At 45.9% G+C, this 17,610-nt stretch overlaps 1 protein-coding gene across 5 annotated transcripts in view; it reads left to right on the top strand.

The window, feature by feature from the left end:
- LOC118365752 (ankyrin repeat and fibronectin type-III domain-containing protein 1) overlaps positions 1–17,610 on the top strand; it is a 287,901-nt gene that overhangs the window by 256,757 nt on the left and 13,534 nt on the right. For 4 of the 5 annotated variants that reach the window (XM_052488465.1, XM_052488464.1, XM_052488459.1 and 1 more), the window contains 7 exons: positions 7,912–8,146; positions 9,118–9,325; positions 11,007–11,204; positions 12,915–13,028; positions 13,161–13,258; positions 14,882–14,972; positions 17,088–17,195. In XM_052488465.1, coding sequence (XP_052344425.1) covers positions 7,912–8,146; positions 9,118–9,325; positions 11,007–11,204; positions 12,915–13,028; positions 13,161–13,258; positions 14,882–14,972; positions 17,088–17,195 — 1,052 coding nt within the window. The remainder of the gene's footprint in view (positions 1–7,911; positions 8,147–9,117; positions 9,326–11,006; positions 11,205–12,914; positions 13,029–13,160; positions 13,259–14,881; positions 14,973–17,087; positions 17,196–17,610) is intronic. The other variant, XM_052488462.1, reaches the window with a different exon arrangement.

Below are 17,610 nucleotides of genomic sequence, written 5' to 3'. Positions count from 1 at the left end.
CACACACACACACACACACACACACACACACACACACACACACACACACACACACACACACACACACAGAAACACAAATCTGTTGATACTCTTTTCCCTTGCCTTGTCCTTCTCGGCAATACCATATCATCCTTCACCTTCTGTCAAATGAATACTATGATAATTGTAGAAGTGACCCCTAACCACTGATACAGGCTCTTATGGTTTTTCATTTCCCCAGGGGTTAAGGTTGGGATACGGTAGGGTAATCTGATCCTAGATCTGTGGATAAGGGCTATGGATATCCATATGTTGTGTATGTTGTTCATGTGACAGAAGGATACACATAGACATGCAGAAATTTGGAGATACACATTACAGTGCACACACACTGACCCCAGCCTCCCCTTCCCGCCGTACGGCCCAGTAGAGATTTATGAAGGCCTGTGGCGGCAGTCTGGCCTGGTGTGGAGGGGCCAGCCTGTCAGCACATAGCTGACCTGGGAGCACGACAGACACACACACACAGAAACGCACCGGTGCACACACACACGCGCACAAACACATGCACAGGTGTACACACACTCACAGGCATACACACATAAATACACACACGCATAAACACAAACACAAAGGAACCTGCAGTGAGAAAGGTGGAGAAAGAGAGAGATAGAAGGGAGGGGGAAGGATAAACAACTCCTCAGTTGACCAATGTCCTGATATCATCACCCTTTTTCTCAGTAGTTGATGTGATATCATCACCCTGTTTCTCAGTAGTTGATGTGTTATCGTCTCCCTTTTTCTCAGTAGTTGATGTGTTATCGTCTCCCTTTTTCTCAGTAGTTGATGTGTTATCGTCACCCTGTTTCTCAGTAGTTGATGTGTTATCGTCTCCCTTTTTCTCAGTAGTTGATGTGTTATCGTCACCCTGTTTCTCAGTAGTTGATGTGTTATCGTCACCCTGTTTCTCAGTAGTTGATGTGTTATCGTCACCCTGTTTCTCAGTAGTTGATGTGTTATCGTCACCCTGTTTCTCAGTAGTTGATGTGTTATCGTCTCCCTTTTTCTCAGTAGTTGATGTGTTATCGTCACCCTGTTTCTCAGTAGTTGATGTGTTATCGTCACCCTGTTTCTCAGTAGTTGATGTGTTATCGTCACCCTGTTTCTCAGTAGTTGATGTGTTATCGTCACCCTGTTTCTCAGTAGTTGATGTGTTATCGTCACCCTGTTTCTCAGTAGTTGATGTGTTATCGTCACCCTGTTTCTCAGTAGTTGATGTGTTATCGTCACCCTGTTTCTCAGTAGTTGATGTGTTATCGTCACCCTGTTTCTCAGTAGTTGATGTGTTATCGTCACCCTGTTTCTCAGTAGTTGATGTGTTATCGTCACCCTGTTTCTCAGTAGTTGATGTGTTATCGTCACCCTGTTTCTCAGTAGTTGATGTGTTATCGTCACCCTGTTTCTCAGTAGTTGATGTGTTATCGTCTCCCTTTTTCTCAGTAGTTGATGTGTTATCGTCACCCTGTTTCTCAGTAGTTGATGTGTTATCGTCACCCTGTTTCTCAGTAGTTGATGTGTTATCGTCACCCTGTTTCTCAGTAGTTGATGTGTTATTGTCACCCTGTTTCTCAGTAGTTGATGTGTTATCGTCACCCTGTTTCTCAGTAGTTGATGTGTTATTGTCACCCTGTTTTCTCAGTAGTTGATGTGTTATCATCACCCTGTTTCTCAGTAGTTGATGTGTTATCGTCACCCTGTTTCTCAGTAGTTGATGTGTTATCGTCACCCTGTTTCTCAGTAGTTGATGTGTTATCGTCACCCTGTTTCTCAGTAGTTGATGTGTTATCGTCACCCTGTTTCTCAGTAGTTGATGTGTTATCGTCACCCTGTTTCTCAGTAGTTGATGTGTTATCGTCACCCTGTTTCTCAGTAGTTGATGTGTTATCGTCACCCTGTTTCTCAGTAGTTGATGTGTTATCGTCACCCTGTTTCTCAGTAGTTGATGTGTTATCGTCACCCTGTTTCTCAGTAGTTGATGTGTTATCGTCACCCTGTTTCTCAGTAGTTGATGTGTTATTGTCACCCTGTTTCTCAGTAGTTGATGTGTTATCGTCACCCTGTTTCTCAGTAGTTGATGTGTTATCGTCACCCTGTTTCTCAGTAGTTGATGTGTTATCGTCACCCTGTTTCTCAGTAGTTGATGTGTTATTGTCACCCTGTTTCTCAGTAGTTGATGTGTTATCGTCACCCTGTTTCTCAGTAGTTGATGTGTTATCGTCACCCTGTTTCTCAGTAGTTGATGTGTTATCGTCACCCTGTTTCTCAGTAGTTGATGTGTTATCGTCACCCTGTTTCTCAGTAGTTGATGTGTTATCGTCACCCTGTTTCTCAGTAGTTGATGTGTTATCGTCACCCTGTTTCTCAGTAGTTGATGTGTTATCGTCTCCCTTTTTCTCAGTAGTTGATGTGATATCGTCACCCTGTTTCTCAGTAGTTGATGTGTTATTTCACCCTGTTTCTCAGTAGTTGATGTGTTATCGTCACCCTGTTTCTCAGTAGTTGATGTGTTATCGTCACCCTGTTTCTCAGTAGTTGATGTGTTATCGTCTCCCTTTTTCTCAGTAGTTGATGTGTTATCGTCACCCTGTTTCTCAGTAGTTGATGTGTTATCGTCACCCTGTTTCTCAGTAGTTGATGTGTTATCGTCACCCTGTTTCTCAGTAGTTGATGTGTTATTGTCACCCTGTTTCTCAGTAGTTGATAGGTTTACTCTTCTTCGACTAAACGTAAGTCTTAATGTCGAAGCTAATCTATGCAGCCATCCCGGTATCAATGTGTTCCTCTGACACACACACACACACACACACACACACACACACACACACACACACACACACACACACACACACACACACACACACACACACACACACACACACACACACACACACACACACACACACACACACACACACACAGCTCCCCTGTTTTGCAGTAAGCATCCATGTGTTATCGGACTAAGGCAGGGCCTTGTAATTCCACTCCCCAGGTCGGAGCTCCAATGGGAACTGACAGGGAGAGAGGGAGGGGAGTAGAGGAGAGGTGGTAAAGGAGAGGAGGAGGGATGAAAGGAAAAGTTGATAGGGGAGAGGAGGTTGGATGGAGGGGGGAGGAGGGGGATGAAGGGAGAGAGTTAGTAGAGGAGAGGGAGAGAAGGGAGGGGAGTAGAGGAGAGGTGGTAAAGGAGAGGAGGAGGGATGGAGGGAGAGAGGAGAGGAGAGAGAGGGGTGTGGTGTTGGGGGCTACAGCAGAGAGGTGTGTGTGCGCGCGCGCGTGTGTGTGTGTGTGTGGTGGATCTGTAGCTGTGCTATTTGATGTGGGCTTGGTGAGGGGCCAAGCATAAACCCAGGATTCTGTGCGGCTTTTGTTCCCAGCGGGACTGTTTCCTGCTCGTCGCGTGTTAAAAGGCAGGAATGGGGCGTGTAATGTACCTTACGTGGCTGTTACAGCATATGTTCCACCCTCTTGTAACATTCCCAAGATGAAGGGTTCTCTCAACCTTTGCCGGGTTGTCACTGATACATGTTTTAGCCACATTGGATTCCAGTCCGGATGGAATATACTGTATGCGTTTGATTCCATAAAATGACATATAGAGGCAATAAATTGATTAAAGGACATTTTTGTTAGATCGTAGTTGATCATCTTCATCCTAGACCTGTCATTGGCACGTATAGATCCTGCTTTTGTCATGTTGTTTTCCAGTCCTGATTAACTGTGTATCGGTATGCAGTCAGAATCAAAGGTATTGTCACCCTTTATATCAATGAGCAAAAATGACTTTATTCGATACATGTTCAATTTTTATTTTATTTGTTTATTATATATTTTTATACTAATACAATTGCTCTGATTTTGTTTAACAGGAAATGTAAAAAATCTGAAATAGATAGAGGCCAATATTATTACTACTCCTGTTTTGAGTACTCCAGCACACTCCCCTTGTGAGGATAACAACATTGAGCCTTTTTTGAAAATGTTTGAGATTGTTGAACACATTGGGAGGTATCTCAGGCAATTCCTCCTTGCGGAATCTTTCCAGATCCTTGATTATCCGTCGTCTGCGCTCATGAACTGCCCTCTTCAATTCAAACCAGAGTTTTTCCAATGGGGTTTCAAGTCCGTGAGACTGAGGTGGCCATTGTAAAATGTAGATTTCGTCGTCAATTAACTATTTCTTTGTGGATTTTGATGTGTGCTTGGGGTTATTGTCTTGCTGGAAGATCTACTTGAGGCCAACTGTCAGCCTCATGGATGCGCCAACCAGGTTTTTTGGCTAAAATGTCCTGGTACTTGGTCAAATTCACAAGGGTAATTGTATTAGAATAAAATAAAATAATTTTCAAAATGTAGCTCTGTATTTGTATTATTCATTTTAAACAGTATTCTTTTCCTCATCTTTATCAAGCTGCCAATATTTGTGAGCCTGACTGTATACAACATGTATTTGATCATCTATGTCCTACATCTGTCATTGTCCTGTTGTACATGGGGGGTTTTTCCATGTCCCTGCTGGGTGCTGGTCTTTACCAGAAGTGGACTGACGAGGTCAGGGTTCTTCTTTGTTCTCTAAAGTGGACTGGTATGGGCTAATTCTATTCCCCCCACCCATTCCCAAGTTTGACAAATTGGGTGTTGAGAGGGGCCGTGTTAGCATGCTGTGGCTTTCAATGCTGCATGGCTATCGTTTGCTCTTTCGCCCTCTCTCTCTCTCTGTCCTTCTCCATCTCTCTCTCTCTTTCTTTAACCCACTGTCTCGCCCTCATTGCTCAAACCCCCCCCCCAATTTCCTCTCTGTTTCTCCATCTATCTCCCCCTCTTTCCTCTCCCCCCTCTCTCTCTCTCTGGTGTTGGGGACATTAGTCTCTGGGGAAGTAGTAACTTGTCATTGAGGAGTGACTTTCGGACAAGTCCACGTGGCAGGCGGGCGGCATCCGTTGATCTATGAAAGCCCCCCCGCCTTAATGTCGTCAAAGAGTGATGGGCTGTTCTGGCGGTTGACAGAAAATGTCTGTTCCATCTCAAACAATAAACAACAATAAGCCTGCTTGAAATTCCTCTACTACCTCCTCTTTGAAATGGATACTCGGAGCATTACAAATATATCTCTGTTTTATCTCTGCATCCCGGCCCTGCCTCATGGAAAAATGATTCCAAATACCTGCTGCGTTTATCTGCCCCTGGAATAGGTTAGCCCAGGGAACATGAGGAAGCCTAAAATAAGGGCCTCTATTATGGGACAGAACATAGACTGAGGAGAGAGGGAGAGGTGAGAGTGGGGATGTGATGGGTGTATTTTGGTGTGTCGCCTTGCCTGTGAAAGGGGTTGACGCGGGGCTGATTGCCGGCTCCGCCGACCGTAGCCTTTATGTTAGAGATGTGTGGGCACCGCCGCCACTGTCAGCTGTTGTTTCGTGTGTGTGTGTGTGTGTGTGTGTGTGTGTGTGTGTGTGTGTGTGTGTGTGTGTGTGTGTGTGTGTGTGTGTGTGTGTGTGTGTGTGTGTGCGTGCGTGCGTGCGTGCGTGCGTGCGTGCGTGCGTGCGTGCGTGCGCACGTATGTTCATCTTGATTACAGAAACACTATAACTCACTTCAATCCTCTATTAATGATCTATTAGCACCACTAAATGTCTATCTAGAACTTGACTTCATACTTATTTCAACACAGGCTCAATGTGTGTCGTTCATTCGGTCCATGACACACATTGATTTAGTAGGTGATTCACCATTGACTAAGCAGCGAGGGAGGCTCTGACATTTTTCACAATTTCTTTCTATTTCTTCCTTCCTTTCTCTCTTTCTGACGTGGGACCGGGCGACGGAATACGTCACCGTCGCCTCAGCAGTCCCGTTGACATTTCCCGTCAGCGGCTAAGTGTGTGTTAGCACGACAGCCCAGGCTCCCCCAGAAACACACAGTCATTCACATGGTTCCCGTGGCAGTGGAGGGGGCAGGATGGCTGGCATGCCACAGATGCCAAGATGGGAAGGAATGAGAAGGAATGACCTCACCTCAGCCTCTCATTAGAAAGAGGTGCCACGTTGAGAGGGCCGGACTGGCAGTGGGACGGCGATGGGCAGTTGGAAGTGCCAACGATGACTCATATGTTACCTATCATAATGACCGAGAAAGGATGCCAATGCAATACCCACCTGGTTGGTTGGCACATTGCATAGTATAGTTGTCTGTTGGTGATGTCATTCTGTTTTAATGTTACTTCTGAATCACTTGGATAAACGAAATAGTTTTTCTTCCGTGTATTTTTCAAAGGAGCTGAGATTCACTATGAAGTGCAAAGTGTCGGAATAGTCCTACAGGTGAAGTCATTCATTGATACAGATGTGGTGGCGTGGCAGGAAGATCGTTATGGCGAGGACAAGTTGAATAATAATTACCGGATGAATAAACATAAACAATATAATCATGTACGTCAAAGTGTGGGTGTCGATAGCATTGCCAAAAGACAAAGAGCTGTGGCTGGGTCAGTGGTTCACCAATTAGGGCCTTGATGTGCTTGGCAACAGTAACAAGGGGTGATGTGTAATGAAACTATGGTGTGCGGGCCCTGGGTAAAACTTTTTTTTTTGAGGGGAGAACGTTTTTTTTGCGGCCATCAGGTGACGTCCCCGGGACAAGCCAGGAACTAGACAAAAACCTTGAGGGGACCATGACACAACATTCCAAGAAAGTCCTAAAAACTAAAAAAAAAAACCCAGGGGACATTGACACAACGTCCGGAAGAGTTTAGGCGACCATTTTGTGATGTTCCGGGGACTTCCCAACGACTCATTGTTGTTTGCAGGGTAATGTGTTTCAGCTGTATTTTCTTAGTCTTCAACATAGCCTCCATGTTAAGGAAATTCTAAACAAGACATTATAAAGGTATTAACAAGCAATGTACTGTTTATTATCACAGTATCTAAGGTAACATATGGTAATGTTTGGTACATTCTTGAAAAGTGTTAGCATCCACAGTCCTTGTCAGTGGTGTAAATTACTTAATGAAAAGGTAGTTTTTTGGGGTATCTGTACTTTACTATTTATATATTTGAAAACTTTTACTTCACTACATTCCTAAAGAAAATGATGTATTTTTTACTACATACATTTTTCCTGGCACCCAAAAGTACTTGTTAAATTTTGAATGCTTAAGCAGGACAGAAACATTTTCCAGTTCACACACTTATCAAGAGAACATCCCTGGTCATCCCTACTGCCTCTGATCTGATCTTCATTTGTAAATGATGTCTGAGTGTTGGAGTGCGCAACTAGCTATCTGTAAAAAATATATCTAAAAAAAATAGAAAATGTGGCTTGCTTAACTTAATATATCTGCTAAGCTTAATATAAGGAACTTAAAATTATAATTTTTAAAAAGATTTATACTTGTACTTTTGATACTTAAGTATATTTTAGCAATTGCATTTACTTTGATACTTAAGAATATTTAAAACCAAATACTTTTAGACTTTTACTCAAGTAGTATTTTATTGAGTGACTTTCACTTTTACTTAAGTCATTTTCTATTAAGGTGTCTTTACTTTTACTCAAGTATGACAATTTGTTACATTTTCCACCACTGGTGCAAGTGATTCAAAAATACCAGAAGTATAACAAATACTTATCCCATTCACACTGTAGTTGCAGTGGCTCAGTGGGTATGTCCTAGCAACACCAAGCTTTTTGGGTTTGATTCCCTCATGGTCCACGAATACTGAATATACTATAGTTACCACTATAAACTCTGAGTCACTTTGTATAAAAGCATCTGCTAAAATAGCATACTAAGACCGATAGAATCGATACTAATGCTCACCAAAACCTTTCGCCCTCCTCTGCCCCTATCCAACCCCTCCCCTGTCTCCCCACAGGGCCGACTCAGCCAAGATGAACCAGCGAGAGATGCGAGAGCCTCATCCTCCTCCCATCCGGAACAAGTCCACCAGTCTGTCATCCCCCAGTGCCGCCCGCCGCCTTTACCGGAATCTGTCAGGGAAGTTCCGTGTGGGCAACCTGCCTGGCCTGGAGGACAGTGTTGTGTCGGGACGGGGCGATAAGGAGCGCCTCCGCAAGTCCACTATGGTGATGGACACAGGGTCAATACAGGTTAAACACTGGCTCAACTCAGGGTCAATACAGGTTAAACACAGGCTCAACACAGGGTCAATACAGGTTAAACACAGGCTCAACACAGGGTCAATACAGGTTAAACACAGGCTCAACACAGGGTCAATACAGGTTAAACACAGGCTCAACACAGGGTCAATACAGGTTAAACACTGGCTCAACACAGGGTCAATACAGGTTAAACACAGGCTCAACTCAGGGTCAATACAGGTTAAACACAGGCTCAACACAGGGTCAATACAGGTTAAACACAGGCTCAACTCAGGGTCAATACAGGTTAAACACAGGCTCAACACAGGGTCAATACAGGTTAAACACAGGCTCAACACAGGGTCAATACAGGTTAAAAACAGGCTCAACACAGAATCAACATAGGCTCAATACAGAATTAACAAAGGCTCAACGCAGATTCAATGCTGAATCAACACCGGCTCAATACAGAATCAACACAGACTCAATACAGAATAAACACTGTCTCAATACAGAATAAACACAGGCTCAATACAGAATCAAAACAGGCTCAATACAGAATCAACACATGCTCAATACAGAATCAACAAGGGCTCAATACAGAATCAACACAGGCTCAATACAGAATAAGCACAGACTCAATACAGGATCAACACAGGCTCAATACAGACTCAAAACATGCTCAATACAGAATCAACACAGGCTCAATACAGAATCAACACATGCTCAATACAGAATCAAAACAGGCTCAATACAGAATCAACACATGCTCAATACAGAATCAACACAGGCTCAATACAGAATCAACACATGCTCAATACAGAATCAACACAGACTCAATACAGAATCAACACAGACTCAAAACTAAATACAGATGAGACACATGCAAGATACAGACTCATCACAGACACAACACAGACACAATACAGACACAACACAAGCCCCTAACACCTCATTAAACATGTGTTGATGTGTGTCAGTTCCAGAGTAACGAGGCTCTGTTCGAGGCGGTGGAGCACCAAGAGATGGACCTGGTGCAGCTACTCCTGTCCCAGTACAGTATGGAGGAGCTGGACCTCAACACCCCTAACAGTGAGGGCCTGCTGCCACTGGACATCGCAGTCATGACCAACAACGTACCCATGGCCAGGCTGCTGCTCCGCGCCGGAGCCAAGGAGAGCCCCCACTGTGGGTACCTGTTCTGGCTGGCTGACTGGCAGACCAGCTGTATACGTTCTGTCTGACTTTCTGTCTGTTCACCTGCTTGCCTGCTCCTTGGCTTACAGCATCATAACAGTTGTTTATTGAAGAAAATATGGAGCATGCTCCATCCTCATGTACAGTAGGAGTAGAATAGGTCGTTTTGGTACATATCTAGGATCAGCTTGCCCTCCCCAAATCCTAACTCTTTGAATGCAAAGCTGACTTTAGATCAGCGTCTAAAAGTAACTTAATCCTCACTCCGGCAAGAACGGCTGTCGTCATGGAAACCACCCCCGCTGCCACGGCAACCAGAGCAGCTGTCACAGTAAGCAGAACGACTAGCCTCTCACGACGCGCTCAAACAACCGCGCGCTCCTACACTAGAGAGCATGTCAAAGTTGACTGTTGACTGTTGTCTCTCAGTCTGGCAGCGAGAGAGGAAAGAGCGAAAGCCGAAAAACATAATGGTGCAAAAGGGGGCGTCGTTATGGCATTATGATGCAATATTAGTCATCTTCACAAGGTTCTGCCGCCTGTGATCTAGCAGCCTCCACCGTCTCACCCTCTGCTAATGATTAGGACTCGCCGAGCGCTCCCAGACTATTTGTGTTTGCGCTCCCTTTCCAGAACCTATCCAGGCGTTTTTATAAAGGTATCACCAAATTGAAAACACTTGAATGGAAAGTGGTGTTTACTGAAGTTTGCTCTTTGATTGCTCTCCGGAGCCCAAACAACACATGAAGAAAAAAAGAGAGGGAAAGAGAAAGAGGGAGGGAGAAGGAGAGAAATAAAGGGCTCTCCCGTCAAACCCCAACCAGGATACCGCGTCGGCGTTTTTATAAGAGCGTTCTAATCAAACTCCATCTGAGGAGAATTGAGATCAAAGACAATGCAGTGCTTTCGTTAGGCTTTGAACGAAAGCTCCCGAAAAGCCATTGATTCTGCTGCAGGAGACTTCAGAGAGCCTGTCTGCGGCTCCCTGAGACAGAGACGTACTGAGACACACTGTAGACATACTGTCTCGGACACAGACATAGAGAGACAGACATAGGCATTCATGGACACCATATAGACTCATAGTGGTCGTCCCCTGTGGCTCAGATGGTACAAAGAAACACAAACGAAACACAGTGAGACGTAAGGAGAAATGCACGGTGACATGTTGAAGTTCACTCAAGACCCACTTTGAGTCAGGGAGAGCGAGCTAGGTAGTAAGCCAGGCTGATCTATAACAACGTGGTTAAACCTCTTGTCTTACCGCGCCGACAAACAGTTTTCTCATCATTTTGGGTGTCCCCTTGAGATCCCTGCACCACAGAGAAACCCCAAACCCCGCCTGTCCGCACTTCGTTTCGTGACCCCATTTTCTCTGTCATTTTAACTCTGAATGATGTCACCCTTAAAGAGTGACTGCGCAGTTAAATGGGATTTAATGAGGAATTTGCGTTAGTGGCTCTGACAAACAGAGACATTAAAAAGGCTTGAGGGTTTTACCAGTGGATTATGGGAAAAGAGGGGGAGGTTTTCTTCAAATGAAAGGACACCTGCGCGATGCTTTATTCGCCCAAAAGGGATGCTGTTATTCCCAAGCGCCCGGCTGGTAATGTGTCGATCGTTGCCTTAGTGTGTAATCCAAATTACAACTGTGTGTGTTTGTGCCCTGCAGTTGTGAGCCTGGAGGGCCGTGCGGTGCACCTGGCCACGTTGGTCCGTGAGGCCGAGCAGCGTGTGGGGGACTTGCAGGCCCAGGTGCACCGTGAGTTCCCCGGGGAGCGGGAGGCGTCGGACCATGAGAGGCAACTCAAGGCCTGGGAGTGGAGGCACCGGCTCTTCAGACGCATGCAGACGGGCTTTGAGCATGCCAGTTAGTAGACACACACACACACACACAAGGACACACACGCACACACACGCCACAACACACATAATACACACACAGGGGGCACTGCTTTGTTCCACTTAATTGTAAAATATGCTGTGTGTGTGTGTGTGTGTGTGTGTGTGTGTGTGTGTGTGTGTGTGTGTGTGTGTGTGTGTGTGTGTGTGTGTGTGTGTGTGTGTGGTTGTGTGTGTGTGTGTGCTTGTACGTGTGTGTGTGTGTGTGTGTGTGTGTGTGTGTGTGTGTGTGTGTGTGTGTGTGTGTGTGTGTGTGTGTGTGTGTGTGTGTGTGCTTGTACGTGTGTGGTTGTGTGTGTGTGTGTGTGCTTGTACGTGTGTGTGTGTGGTTGTGTGTGTGTGTGTGTGCGTGTGCATGTGTGTGTGTGCTTGTACGTGTGTGTGGTTGTGTGTGTGTGTGTGTGTGTGTGTGTGTGTGCTTGTACGTGTGTGTGCTGTGTGTGTGTGTGTGTGTGTGTGTGTGTGTGTGTGTGTGTGTGTGTGTGTGTGTGTGTGTGTGTGTGTGTGTGTGTGTGTGTGTGTGTGTGTGTGTGTGCTTGTACGTGTGTGTGTGTGGTCGTGTGTGTGTGCGTGCATGTGTGTGTGTGCTTGTACGTGTGTGTGGTTGTGTGTGTGTGTGTGTGTGTGTGTGTGTGTGTGTGTGTGTGTGTGTGTGTGTGTGTGTGTGTGTGTGTGTGTGTGTGTGTGTGTGTGTGTGTGCATGTGTGTGTGCTTGTACGTGTGTGTGTGTGTGTGTGTGTGTGTGTGTGTGTGTGTGTGTGTGTGTGTGTGTGTGTGTGTGTGTGTGTGTGTGTGTGTGTGTGTGTGTGTGTGCGTTAGATATTTTGGAGCCAGAGATCATGTGCTAGGCTCCACTTGAAGTACAGTTGGGGCCCAGATCTTTCCAGCGTCGCCTTGATTTCCATTTTTTTTGTTCTTTTTTTGTTGTTGGTGGCATTCTGTCTGGGCTGAGCTGTTAATAGGTTCCACGTTGTGATGGCTGGGACAGAGCGGGGTGTGTGTGTGTATACACCCAAGCGTGTGTGTTCATGCTTATATGTCTGAGCACATGCATGTGTGAGTAGGCCTATGTGTGCATGCGTGTGTGTGTTCGTGTGTGTGTGTGTGTGCGCGCGTCTGGGGTGTGTGTGTAGTGCGTCTATGTTCCCTCTTTAACTTTTTATAGGCATTTCTTGACACGCGTGGTGGTAGGTAGACAGACAGCCCCTTTACACCCTACTCAATCTGGACTTTGATGCATAGAGGAGTTCTTCATTACTTTACATACTCCATGCTTTTATGACCAGACACATTTTGTAGGCTTTTCTCAGCCACTCAAACACAGTAGTAAAATTCTTCAGATAGTGGAAGGTGCATGTTATGATTATGAATAAAGAAAAACAGACATCTTTGGGTGATTGAACACTGTATGTAACTGTGTTACCGCAAGTCGACTGATGAATGATTGTAAAGTGCGATATCAATTTAGTTGATCTTGATTTAACCACAATCGTCCACACAGCAACACTTTTCCCTGTTTTCCAGGGAGTGCTGGGTATGTGACATATTCCATGAAACCATTAACATTTATGACTTTTTGTCAGCCCTGATTGACTCTCACTGACTCACTGAATAACATTGTTGAAGCCCTAAAAAGCCAACAATACCGGATAATATGAAGATGTTTGTCCGTCCACAGGCCCTCCGGATGTTCCCAGCTCTGTCCGTCTGTCTGTCAGTAGCAGCTCCAGTCTGAGGGTGGACTTCCAGGAGCCTCTCAGTGTCAACTCTGCAGTAGTCACCAAGTACAAAGGTCAGCATCCGTTACATGCTACTTGCAATGCTTACTAATAAGACATGAAGTCATGTTTATTATTCTATAGAGGCTGGGAGGAAAGTAGGTACGAAATGCACTAATGTAACTGTATGTGTGCGCTCTCCACAGTGAGTTGGAGCAGTTCCCCTTCCCTCAGTCCTCTGTTGGGTGAGGCGCTAGTAGAGGACACCAGTCTATTGCAGTGCAACATTACCGACCTCACACGCGTGAGTATATATTTATGCTCAGTAAGGCACACCATACCAAAACGCTTTGCAACAAAAAACAGCATTCTACACTCTAATTGGACAAGTTTAGATAGCACCTTTTATTTAACCAGGTAAGTTGACAGAGAACACATTCTCATTTACAGCAACGACCTGGGGAATAGTTACAGGGGAGATGAATGAGCCAGTTGTATGCTGGGGATGGTTAGGTAACCGTAATGGTATAAGGGCCAGATGGGGAATTCAGCCAGGGTTAACACCCCTACTCTTACAATAAGTGCCATGCGATCTTTAGTGACCACAGAGAGTCAGGACATTTGTTTAACATTCCATCCGAAAGACATCACCCTACACAAGGCAACGTCCCCAATCACTGTCCTGGGATTTCTTTTTTTGGGGGGTCTTTTTTTTGGGGGGTTCACTCCGTTCTTTCCCTACTGAACACAACACAGGGTTATTCCAAAGCACTGATGTTTTTCTCCCCCAGCTATCAATGAATAATTTCATTTCCATCAAATCTTACATCCAAGTGAAATACCTCAGCTAGAGAGGCAAACACACACACACACACACACACACACACACACACACACACACACACACACACACACACACACACACACACACACACACACACACACACACACACACACACACACACACACACACACACACACACGCAGGCCCATCGCATCAGAGTGATGCTCAATCAGAATGTCAAAATGTCACCATGTCTCAGTCAGATCGACACTTTCCCATGTGTCTGAAAACCACATTTCCACTGCTTCCACCTCAGGCCTTATAAAGGCAGCCAGCGATGGCATACAGCTACACTTTCCCCATTTACGGGTGAGAAAGCAACACACAAAAACACAACAGTTAGCTTTCCAACAGCTGGTAGCTTTGACCGATAAAAACATTTGGAAGGCCACTATTCCACATGAAGGGCCATGATAGGAATCACATATGTGTCTGAGCCACTCGGTTAGATGTCACATTGTTAAGGCCTTTTATCATGTGATACTTCTGTACTCCAAAAATTCTCTTTCCTTTCTAGTCACTAGTCATCTGAGCACGCACACTATAAACACACACACACACACGTAACACGCACACACACACACACACATTTAAATTAGGGCAGAAAGAGTTAGAGCTCTGTAAAATAAACTGCTCAAACACATTTCATTGTTTAAAATCTCAGCTCCCGTCATTGCATAAGGGAGCTCAGCCAGACACACACGCACGCAATATATAACCTGATTTATGGTTTTCATTTTAGACGGGCACATAGACAGACAGACGCTCCGGGGACATTATTGTGCAGGAGAATTCCCCCGGTGCATATAGGTCCTCTAGGCTCTGTCGCCATGCCACCCCCCCACACACACACACACAGACAGTATGAGGACATGCAGGGACAAACATTACCGCCCAATGTATATGCTATGAAAAAGAACACGTCATTTGTCAACTGCATCACTATTACAGACACTTTATCGCAAATAATTCAAAAGACCCTTTAATAGGAATAATATTTAATTTATTTTGTTTCATGTACTTCATTTTATTATTTCATTGTGCATTGTGTTAATGCCATCTCTTTGTGTTGTTCTGTGGCAGGGAGAATATTACTATTTCCAGGTGTCTGCCTTCAACATGAAGGGATGGGGTCCTACCCAGAACTCCACCCCATCCTGCGCCTCCCCTTCCAGTAAGTCCACCTCTCTATCCCCTCATCTGTGTGTGCGTTCGTTGGGCTGTTCTCATTGAACCCGCATCAAGCGTGTCGTCTGAGCCGAATTTCCAACGCCAACGTCATTTCAGCGTTGCTTAACTCCCTCTTACCAACTTCCATGGTATTGGGTGGTTAGGTGGTTGGTGGTTGGCAGCTTGACCCCCCCCTGGCCAGAAGCAGGGTACCGGACCCTCGTCTAATGCCGGACGTCAGTGTGTGTAACCTTAGCTGTGTGACTAATGAGATCAGCCAATGGGTGGTGTCAACAGTCAAGTCAACAGCTGAGGAGATGAATGGTCAGAACACCCCGGCCTCTCTCCTTCTCTCTATTTCTCTCCTTCCCTCTCAGTCTTTCAAAGTCTGTCTCTTCCTGTCTCTCACTGTCTCTTTCTCACTCTCTCGATCTCTTGATCTCTCTCTCTCTCTCCCAGTTAGGACACGAGGGGAGGAAGCCAAATTAGATTGTTGAGATGTACCCGACCCACAGTCGTTTCCACATTCCCGAGTGGGATTCCCGACATCGTGGTGTGGGATGAGTTTTAGAGCTTGTGCGTAAAAACCTCAAAGTGCGTCAACTGCTGTTGACTTTTCCTTTCAACACCTGACCAAACTGAATGTCCATGGTGGGAGAGAGAGCGAAAGGAAACTGCAGTGTATGACAGCAGAATAGACATTGTGTCCCTGCGTTTGGCACACGTTCGATGTCTATGTGTTATTGTGTATGTCACATACGTCTTTGTTTGTCTGCACTTGTTTGTGTGTGTTCATTTTAAGCATGTTTGTGTAAAAAGGTGTAAACACATACAAACATACCAAAGTGTGCATGAATTTGCCTGTGCAAGTCTGTATAGTGTGTAGAGCATGCCTGTATATGAGAGAGAGAGAGAGAGAGAGAGAGAGAGAGAGAGAGAGAGAGAGAGAGAGAGAGAGAGAGAGAGAGAGAGAGAGAGAGAGAGAGAGAGAGAGAGAGAGAGAGAGAGAGAGAGAGAGAGACTGGGCTTTCCCTCTCTCTCATCCCCCAACCACCCCCTTCCCACCTCTCTCCCCTCCCTTCGAGCTAATTTCGATGGTTGCGTGTTTGTGTTTTCCATCTGGGGCTACCACTGGAAATATTTGCATGTCTGTGAGAGCTGGGGCCGTAAAGGCCCAACAGTGGGGCCCTTATACGAGGACCTCTCTCTCCGCTCGGGGCCATTAAAGAGGCTAGTTGTCCAGTCAGGACAGGAACCTTTCCGGGAATAGAGCTCACGGTGTTTCACCCAGCCTCCAGGGGCCCACGGGGGATAACCAAGACGCCGCTGTTTCTGCCGTCTTATCACCAGCACATCATCCTCCCTCCCTCCTTCCTTTTCTACTCCTCTGCGGGCCACTGCTGCCACACTCTCTCTATCTAGAGGGAGAGTCTATACTAAACTGTTTAGCCCTTGTGTATACAGTGGGACTGAGGGAGGGATGTGTAGTGTGTCTGTCTGTGTAGGGGGGTGTACAGTGTGTTTGTGTACTGTAGGCGGTGTGCGCGCGCATGTGTGTGTGTGTGTGTGTGTGCATGCGTGTGTGCGTGAGTCTGTGTGTGTAGGGGGGTGTACAGTGTGTTTGTGTACTGTAGGCAGTGTGTGTGTGTGTGTGTGCTTATGTGTGTGTGTGTTTGTGTACTGTAGGCGCTGTGCGTGTGTGCGTGCGTGTGTGTTTGTGTGTGTGTGTGCGTGCAGTATGTGGGCGGGGTGAGGCGTGTGGCGTGTTGCACTCCTGCATCTCCCAGTCGCCGTGTGCCCGCGTATGTATAGGGGGGAGAGGGAGGGACAGGTCTGCACACACTGAGTGCTCTCAGTCGGCTCGCTCCAAGTGGCAGCAGCAGCAGACACTGGAGCTGTCTCTCCCTCTTAGCCAACCACAGCTTTCTCACACTGAGGTGGCACTGACACACACTATGCCCCCCCCTTATTTCCATGTAATGCAGGTTTATGACATTGATAGTTCACTGGCACAGTTTGCGGTGTATGTGCCTTGCTCAAGGGCACAATGGCTGTCGGTGGCACCCCAGGTGGCACCACATTTGTATTTATTGTTCATTGTTTCTGTATGTATCTGCAGGTTGGAGGGAGATTGACGGCCGCGCACCTCGCCAGCGGGGACAGAAGGAGGCGCTAGACCAGCTACTGGGACAGATTAAAGAGACGCACCGCCACTGTGTGTGCCACGGTATAAAGAGTCTCCCCGACTTCTCTTCTCGGCTACCTCAACATGTAGTATAAGTCATCTCCACTACTTATACAGGATCAGACCTTTCTGAATCCTCCTTAATGTTAAGGTTAGACTGGAGCTGTAGTCGTCTGATTCTAGGTCTGTGGTTAAGGGAAACTTGAGTCCTGAACACTTTGTGCCACACTGAAATGAACCCCCATCTTTTCATAAGTAAGCAGTTTTCCCAAACTGAATCATGTTCCTTGGTCTCTCACTTGGAGTGGGAGCATATTCAACGGCAAATATATCTTGGAGATCTCACTCAATGCTTCACTGTGCTTTGGTTTATGCTTCTTGTTCAATTGCTCCTTTTGCTTTTGTTTCCAAAATACCTCTGACAGTAAATTGGCTCGATAATTGAATGTTAAGGCCT

The sequence above is a fragment of the Oncorhynchus keta genome, chromosome 3 (assembly GCF_023373465.1).
Source record: "Oncorhynchus keta strain PuntledgeMale-10-30-2019 chromosome 3, Oket_V2, whole genome shotgun sequence".
In the NCBI taxonomy this organism is placed as follows: domain Eukaryota; kingdom Metazoa; phylum Chordata; class Actinopteri; order Salmoniformes; family Salmonidae; genus Oncorhynchus; species Oncorhynchus keta.
This window is presented reverse-complemented; position numbering and strand designations above follow the sequence as displayed.